Raw genomic sequence first — 9,096 nt, forward strand, 5'->3', positions numbered from 1 at the left:
ACTTTGGGGTAAAACAGTAGGTTCAAGGGGGAACGTGTGGTAGGCAGTTCAGGAAGGCTGGACCTTCCTAGTACCTCAGCCAATGGGGCAAGGAAGAGGGCAACAGGCGGCCGGGAGTTTAGGATAAAAGGAGGTTGTGTCCTCCAAAACCTCGACAGAGAAAACTCTGCAGGCATGTGCCTCAGTGGACTCTCTCAATTTATTTGAATAAAGCTGCAGGACTCCTCCGTTACCTTTATGTACACTGGTTTTTCTTAGCATGATTTTCCATACAACAGTAAGAAAACCAACAATGTGCCGCACATCACCTTCCTTTTACCCATTTCCAGAGCACAGGCGAGATGCCAGCAATTCTCTACCACATTTTTCTTCTAATACCCAGGTGCTACATTGAGACAGGGGTGGTCAGGACTGCAAGCACCCACAGCTTCCAGAAAGTGGTGGTGAGGTCACTCCCCCAACTACCTCCTGCCCCACACCACCACCCTCTGCCTCCCAACCCCTCACATTTCTACCCTATGCCCACGCTTCTGTCCCATAATCCAGACATCCCAACTTCGTGCACCTCACAACAGCTCCCGCCTTCCTCAGGTTCTCATGTCCTCAGTCTAGTCTTGTCTAGGCCCGCCCCGCTGCCACTCTCCGCCTTTTCCGCCCGCCGAGGAACAGTTCAAGGGCACATATATGTAAAAGTGTGCATCGCTCAGTGACGCGAGAGCTGCAAAGCGCCAGGACACTTGAGAAGACCGGCGGAGGAAGCAATTCCCGGCCTCGCCCCGCCCTGCTTCCTGAGCGCGGCCTCGTCGTAATAAGAGGCGGAGCGAGCTGGCGCCATTTTGAGGGGGATAGTGTGTGGTTGTCGTTTGTCTTCTGTCTGTTTCAGTCTTCCTTGAACGAGTCGTTGCCGCTGTCGTCATGTTCTCCGCTCGCGTGGCTGCCTCCCTCGCCCGCTCCCTGCCTCGGCAGGCCGGCCTGGTGAGCGAGCTCTCCCCTCCCTGCAGTGAGCGGAGGTGGTGGGTGGGAGGTGGCCGCCGCCATCTTGGGGACCCCGGTGACATTGAGAGGCTGCGGCCTCCCGCTCTCGGATGTTTGTGATGGGGGCCTCACTTTAGCGCTGGGTGTCAGCGGGGCCAGACCTACTGCTTAGAGAGCGAGGGTGCCCTCACTTGGGAGGTGGGGGGGGGGGGGTCTAGGGGACGCCCTGTCCTTCCTCGGTGATGTCGCTTGGCGCTGTTTGGCTTCAGGTTAATGCCTGAAAGCTACCAGATCCCAGTCAAGGCGAGGGATTTGCGCTGCAAAGCTTTGCTAGGTGTTTTTTTTTCCCCCCCCGTGTTGGTGGGGGGAGCGATGGTGTAAAGATCTGTCCAGACCTGTTCCCGCTGGTGTCCTTCGTAAAGGTGAAGGGAGGAGAGGCCTGCCCAGGCGTTGAGAGAAATACCATTAACGGTGCCTGGATCTGCACTGAGAGCTTTACTTAGGACATAGGATTATAACATTTTATTGCATTCATTATCACAGATTTATTTTTTTTGTCGTTGTTTTTGCTCTCGTCTATGTTCTAGCCGTACCAGAAGTTTTGTAGATTGTTTTTTTTTAGGAAGGCCAACCCTTAGAAGACACAATATTATTTTTCCCTTGTGGAGAACTGTGAGAGTTGTGATTTCTTTCTGCCCCAAGCATTTGATGTTCAGCACAAAGGTGGCAAGCGAGAGGAGGTGTTGCTTTGGGATCTGCTGCAGTACTGTGGTGGTGACAGCAGTGCAACGCAGAAAAATGCAGCTAATAATTTAGAGCAATCTCTTTTACCAGTTGTCCTTGCTTAGTAATGCTGGACTTGGTCCAATAACTAAAACTTGTGATTAAAGTGCTGTGGAACTAAACTCAAAACTGAGACACATTAAATTTATAAGCTCATGATCAAAAATGTCACTTATCTCTTACACTTTTTTTTTAATGAATAAAGAAATTTCACTGTTACTGAAACAATTGCTTGTTTTAGATTTCCAGAAACACCCTGGGTGCAGCGTTTGTTGCTACAAGAAACCTCCATGCCTCCAAAACGTGCTTTCAGAAAACTGGTGAGTCTGAGGAAGGTCTTCATATAACAGTGTGGTTTAAGAACTTGCTCTATCAGACAAAAGGGAGTTTGAATATGGTGTGTGTATCAGTTGACAGAATGCTTGAGGACATTTATGTACTGACAGTATTTAACTGAACTGCACAGTCACATCCAGCAGACTTCACTTTAATAACTATTTGGATTATGCCCAAACCAAGGAATGTGACATGTCAGTTTATGCGGTTTACCCACTTTGTGAGGATTTCATTCAGAATTATCTTATTCTGATATTCAGAATTCTTGCAGAATTTCTTAGGGAAAAAAAAAGCCTCAAATTCTATTTTTCTGTCTTGTAGCACTATGAAGGAACAGATGACTCCCAGGCCTGCCAGTGTTTTGTCCTTGAGCATACCTTTTTGCTGTCAGCATTTTGGTGTTTAGAGAAAACAGTGGCCCTGCATAGCTATGTTTTTGATAGTGGTTCATATGCAATTTTTAAAGCGACTTGGGGTTTTTAAATGTATTAGGAAATAAAAATTTCGCAATTTTAGTTACTGTTTCCCGGCTGGGAAAATAAAGGGTTGTTGGAGGTACATTGCCAAACAAATATGAGGAATATGGAGAATACATTTTTACAGCTTATATTGAACAACTTCTTAAATGTATCAAGTTCCTTTAAATATATTTGGATCTTGGATTACAAATCACAGGGTGTTTTGATGCCTCCAGTTTAAGTAACCTCTCTGCAAGTGGAGTGAGAATGTCTCTTCTTAGCCTAAGACTAATTATTTGATCTAATTTCCTTCTAGCGGGAGAGATTGTTAATAATGTAAGACATAATGAAGGAAACTGGTAACTAAACAGTCATCAATGTTTTAATTGAAGCTGTCTTCTAATGTGTTGAAGCTGCTTTTCTTAGCTGGGAATACAGAAACTGTTATTTATCTTACGCATCTAGCATGTTGCTTGCTGACCTTGTGGCATACCAGAGAGGGCACCTTGGCCTGTGAATTCAAGACAAGTTTACTGTGTATTCACATCTTGCCTTAATGTGCTAAGTCAGATGTGAAATGTTTCTTTCCAGGTACTGCTGAGGTATCCTCTATTCTTGAGGAACGTATTTTGGGAGCTGACACCTCTGCTGAACTTGAGGAGACTGGTCGTGTGCTCTCAATTGGTGATGGTATTGCCCGTGTGTATGGCCTAAGAAATGTCCAAGCAGAAGAAATGGTTGAATTCTCTTCTGGACTGAAGGTAAGCTTTCACTAAAGCAGTTTGTTTAGCCTAGAAATATATTTTTTTTAAAATAGACTTTTAAAGGAGAATGAGACTGTTCATGGAGGTACCTGTATGAACCTCTTGCAAACTTCATTTCAACTTTAATAAGTAGTAACTAGTTAATATAATACTACAAGAAGCAAATATTCTTTGAATTCATGATACTTTTCTTTCAGTGTCTGGTTCTTGGCTAACATTTGAATTTTGTGTCTTCATCTAGGAAGTAGAAGAACAAATGTGCTATTGGATTTTGTTTTCTTTGGTTTCATGCTGACTTTTTTGTTTACTGTTGAATAACAGCCTCATTCTACATTAGAATAGAAAAGCTGTCTGGCTGTTCTGAGAGTACTGCAACGACTCTTCCAATATTTTTAATAACCTAACTCACCTTGGCCAGACAATAAGCTAGTGTTTTTCCCTCATACAATTCCTAGGAGAGAGATAAATGTTGTATTTGAATCCTGCTTATCCTTTGTGTTCTTTTTAGAGAGATAAATGACAATGCTAGACCGCTACAGTATAATTATATGGTAAGTTGAAGGCTTAGGCCAGCAGATTCTCTAACCAATATGGAAATAGGTGCATTGTTCATAAAAGCAGAACGTTGACTATTGTTACAAATAAGATTGAGGTAGATTATGTGACATGCTCTACACTGTAGAATGATCACATTGGTATTAAACTGTGACAATTTTTGTAGATGTTGGTATGGGTTTTCTCAGGATAATGTGACCTTTGTCCTAGGGTATGTCCTTGAATTTGGAACCCGACAACGTTGGTGTTGTTGTGTTTGGTAATGACAGACTGATCAAGGAGGGGGATGTTGTGAAGAGGACTGGTGCCATTGTGGATGTTCCAGTTGGGGAAGAGCTGCTGGGCCGTGTTGTAGATGCCCTGGGTAATCCAATTGATGGGAAGGTAAGTGTAACTAGGTGCTTACTACCTCTGCTTGTATCTATGTGATGCAAACAGCAAGTTTCTTTCCTCTTTTTAAGGGTTCTATTGCATCTAAGACACGTAGGAGAGTTGGCTTAAAGGCCCCTGGGATCATTCCCAGAATCTCTGTGCGTGAACCTATGCAGACTGGTATTAAGGCTGTAGACAGCTTGGTGCCAATTGGTCGTGGCCAGCGTGAGCTGATCATTGGTGACAGGCAGACTGGGTAAGTTAAATGCCCAAACCAAAAATGTACAGAACTGAACACAAAAATGTGTAGAGGTTGGGAGAACTGCAGGCAACTTAACTTATCAACCTCTGTGTTAACCAGGAAAACTTCAATTGCGATTGACACAATAATCAACCAGAAACGTTTCAATGATGGGACAGATGAGAAAAAGAAACTGTATTGTATCTATGTGGCAATTGGCCAGAAGAGATCTACTGTTGCTCAGTTGGTGAAGAGGCTCACTGATGCAGGTACAGATTTTTGAAGATGATTGAGCCTGGTGACTAATGACATCTGTTCTCATTATAATGCTGATTACTGCTGTGACCTCTCCTAGCTGCAAGTATAGACAGAATTCCTTTTTTTATTAAATGAATGAACTACTTTTGTGGACAAGAAATCTTTCTAGGTATCTGGGGGGAAAACAACCCCTTATTTTTGCTACATTGCATTAGAAGACTCGTTTTGAGGTCTCAAAACTGCTGAATTTCTTCTAGAAAAGTCAACCTTTTTTTTTTATTTCCTAGCAGAGTTGAGAGGTTCCTCTTGGCAGGCCTGGTGACAAGCTGTGGCCTACAAGTATTTATATGGACTTGATGTGTTTCTTATGCATGTATGTGTGAATGACAATTAAAATATAAGTGGAGAGACTTGACTGCCCAAACATAAGGGATTAAATGATAGCATCTTTTCAGGAACAGTTCACCAAGGCTGCATATGTAACAGAGATTACTAGAGATCAGGTACCTTACCTCTTATCTGCTGGTCAAGCAGAGTCATAACTAGCAGGAAAAAAACCTCACATTTTAGGACAGTAATTTGTTTGGGACTGTGAAACAAATGATAGTATTGCCTTGCAGCAACCAGGAAACCATGGACTTTCAGGCTGAATTACTTCTGGAACAAAAATGTGTCTTGGTTAAAGTTTAAACTTAATTTTAAATGAGAAAGAAGCCTGCAAGTGTTAGGTGGCTGTGAACTTGGTCTTGGAACTTCTTGAGTTAGTTGAGCTAGCAGACATGTTAATTTAGTAGTGGACTTTCCTGTAACACTGTAGTGATGCCACCTGGACTTGCTTTAGCAACTTATTACTTCACATATTTGTTGTATTTGCTGATTATAGGCATAGTGAGGTAATATACTCAGTGGTGTGTTTCTCCAATTCTTTCCAGATGCTATGAAGTACACTATTGTGGTGTCTGCCACAGCATCTGATGCAGCACCCCTTCAGTATCTGGCTCCCTATTCCGGCTGCTCCATGGGTGAATACTTCAGAGACAATGGAAAACACGCGTTAATCATCTATGATGACTTGTCCAAGCAGGTCAGGAAACATTGTTTATAGGCCTCATAGTCATGGTGTTTATAACTAAGATCACCTCAAGTTTAGAAATCCAAAAATGTTAAATGAGCTTCTGAGGTCTGAAAGCTTTCTTTATACCATGCAGGCTGTTGCCTATCGTCAGATGTCTCTGCTGCTGCGTCGTCCACCTGGCCGTGAAGCCTACCCAGGTGATGTGTTCTACCTGCACTCTCGCCTGCTGGAGAGAGCAGCCAAAATGAATGACTCCTTTGGAGGTGGCTCTCTGACCGCCTTGCCTGTCATTGAAACTCAGGCTGGTGATGTATCTGCTTACATTCCAACCAATGTCATCTCCATCACCGATGGACAGGTAGGACTTCTTCACATCCCAGTGTACATCTGTGTTATTTACTGTCAGGTCTTTGAGGAGGCTTCCAGGCTTCTAACCAAGATAATAAACCAATTCTCTCTTACAGATTTTCTTGGAAACTGAATTGTTCTACAAAGGTATCCGTCCAGCCATCAATGTTGGTCTGTCTGTGTCTCGTGTAGGTTCTGCTGCTCAGACTAGGGCTATGAAGCAGGTAAGCATGAAACTGCTGCTCCTCTTGCTAGAGATGAGTAGTGTGTAGGGTTTCCAACCCATTTCACTAAAGAGCTGTGAATAGAGAGGGAATAAAGCTTTGGATTCCTTAGTGTTATGAAACTATAAAAGAACAAACTTTGAGGATGTCTTTGATATTTCCATTACTTGTTGAGTGAGGTGGGGGAGAAAAGAAAATAGTATCTGCATAAAGATGTAGGATTATGTTTCAGTATGGTGAGCTGGGTACTGATCTAACTAGAAATGGAGAATGTTCTCTTAACCCTGTGCTTTTAGTCCATATATGGAATTAGAGGTTTAATATCAATGGTAACTGTTTTAGGGAGGCATGCTTATATTAAAAGGTGGGATATTTAGAAATGCAAATAATCATCTGTCAGAATCTTGGGATTCACTTTTCTGGTATGGAAAACAAAGCTGGCTTGTGACAACTGTCATCTGAAGATAACCTGCAAACTCAGAGATGTCTAAAAGGTGATCAAACTCAGTCTGATCTGTATCTTTTGTTGTAGGTGGCAGGTACCATGAAGCTGGAATTGGCTCAATATCGTGAAGTAGCTGCCTTTGCTCAGTTTGGCTCTGATCTGGATGCTGCTACACAACAGCTGCTGAACCGTGGCGTACGTCTGACAGAGCTTCTCAAACAAGGACAGTATGGTGAGTGTCTTGAACTTTAAAAGCCTGCATTTCACATTAGTTTGTTGTGCTAACAAGATTGGTCTTTGTTGCAGAATTTACCATGTCCATTCTGTGCGCATGGTAAATGAAGACTTGCTTGAACCATGTTGTATATGTGCAGTTGATCTTCAAAGAAAGGACTGCATAGTACTGATGCGTCCTGATGTGAGTGTTACTGATGGTATGAGTGCTCTCTTTTCTGCAGTTCCCATGGCTATCGAGGAACAGGTTGCAGTCATCTATGCTGGTGTAAAAGGTCACTTGGACAAGCTGGAGCCCAGCAAAATTACTAAATTTGAGAGTGCTTTCCTAGCTCATGTACTGAGCCAGCACCAGACCCTCCTCTCCACAATCAGGTATGATGATTTATCCTGCTTGATCCCAAGGTTATTGATTTGATGACTGGATTGCAGATAATGGTCACTGAACTGTTAATTTAGTGTATCCCAGAACATCAGGCCTTAAGATGCCTGTACCAGAACTGGAAATTAAATCAACCTTCCAGCTTTCCAGAGCTCAGCTTCGTGGCTTTGGTTCTTAGGAAATCCAGTTGATGCTTAAAATGGAGAAAGGGTGTTTTGTTAGTAGTACAAATTCATGCATCAAACAGAAATGTTTTAATTCATCTGCTAATTTTGTTAGAAATGGGAAGGTTTGCTGTGAAGCCTTTGTCTTAGGGATTGACCATCTATCTATCTATTTCTGTGTCAGAAGTTTAACTAAACTCTTTCAACAGGACTGAAGGGAAGATCTCTGACCAGACAGAAGCTAAGTTGAAGGAAATAGTCACAAGTTTCCTGGCTACGTTTGAGGCATAAACTTAAAACTCTTCAAACAGACCAGGCTCTTGTGATCCAGTGCTCCAGTTCCATCAAAGATTTAAAAGTATGTGCAACTTGAATGTACAGATCTCAATGAGAATAAAAGTTCCTATGTAAAAAGGCTTATATATTCTGATTGCCTTCTGGCTAGCTGCTTTCACCTTTAAAACTGTGGAGGACTCCCTGTGACAAGTGCTTGCTAACCTATCCTGGGGCCTGGCTTTTGGAAGATGGGCTCTCTCAGATCTGCGGTCCTTATGTCTCGGGACAACTGTAGTTGATTCTAATTCTGTCAGTAAACTGTCAGCAACTGTTAGTGGGTGGGAGGGAGGTTATATACCAGGACATTGCTTTCATTTCCCAACTTCTGCATGCCACGTGAAGCATGAGGTCCCAGTGTTAGACCTAGTTGGGATGTAGGAAAGTTAAAAGTTGTTCTACTTTGTGTGGTGTATTCAACTTCGCCTGGTACACTGGAGCTTGATCCTTAATCCTTGGTGAGCTTTTGTACTGCAGTTACCTGTGATCAGGACTGTTCTTGAGGCTATTCACTCTGTTCCCAGTTAGTTTCCTTCACAGGAGCATCTTGCCTCCTAGTTCAAACCTGCTGTATTACAGGCAGCTAGAAGTATTCTCACACAGTTACAGGCTAACAAGCTGCTCTGTTGTACTGGGTCTGACTGAGGTAAAGTTCACACCCCTCACAGTGCTGTGTTTTGCATTAGTAGCTGGAAGGGTGTTGATAACAGACCAGTATTTTGGCTACTGCTGAGCAGCACTGTCCCTCTGATATTCCTTCCCCCCCATGAAAGGGAGGGGAGTGGACAAGATCCTGGGAAGGGACACAATCAGACCAGCTGACCCAAATTTGCCAAAGGGATATTCCATACTGATGCTGTTTGGGATTACCTAAAAACAGAGACCAGACAAAATTAAGGGAATAAAAAGCAGTTCTATTTCTTGAAGGGCCTTCAGGTCCATTTTGGGCAGGTGAAGCCCACCCAGGGGCTACACCCAAAAAAATGGATGATAGGTCACAGGTTTTCATGCTAAGTTTGGTCCATTTGCATATTGGGGGTTAATCTTTCAATTACAGCTTCTGGTAATGAAGTAATTTACCCCAAATTTGCTCTTCCCTCAACTCACTTTTGTTTATATTTCTCAGGGCCTGAGACAGTAAGGTGTCCT

The 9,096-nt window shown here is 43.0% G+C and overlaps 1 protein-coding gene across 1 annotated transcript; it reads left to right on the plus strand.

Moving 5' to 3' along the window:
• The first annotated feature begins 715 nt into the window (after positions 1–715).
• On the plus strand, positions 716–8,036 carry LOC117005094 (ATP synthase subunit alpha, mitochondrial-like). Its single transcript, XM_033076367.2, has 12 exons — positions 716–975; positions 2,000–2,078; positions 3,144–3,313; positions 4,082–4,255; positions 4,333–4,499; positions 4,605–4,753; positions 5,675–5,826; positions 5,951–6,175; positions 6,282–6,389; positions 6,922–7,066; positions 7,293–7,443; positions 7,824–8,036. Exons 1-12 carry the CDS (start codon positions 916–918, stop codon positions 7,903–7,905), a joined length of 1,662 nt encoding a protein of 553 aa, XP_032932258.1. The 5' UTR covers positions 716–915; the 3' UTR covers positions 7,906–8,036.
• The last annotated feature ends 1,060 nt before the right edge of the window (positions 8,037–9,096 follow it).

The sequence above is a fragment of the Catharus ustulatus genome, chromosome W (assembly GCF_009819885.2).
Source record: "Catharus ustulatus isolate bCatUst1 chromosome W, bCatUst1.pri.v2, whole genome shotgun sequence".
Lineage (NCBI taxonomy): Eukaryota > Metazoa > Chordata > Aves > Passeriformes > Turdidae > Catharus > Catharus ustulatus.

Coding starts and splice junctions, on each gene's coding strand:
- LOC117005094 (XM_033076367.2), top strand. CDS start 916: ATGTTCTCCGCTCGCGTGGCTGCCTCCCTCGCCCGCTCCCTGCCTCGG. Junction 6,176..6,281: donor TCTCCATCACCGATGGACAG/GTAGGACTTCTT, acceptor TCTCTCTTACAG/ATTTTCTTGGAAACTGAATT. Junction 7,067..7,292: donor TCTCAAACAAGGACAGTATG/GTGAGTGTCTTG, acceptor TCTTTTCTGCAG/TTCCCATGGCTATCGAGGAA.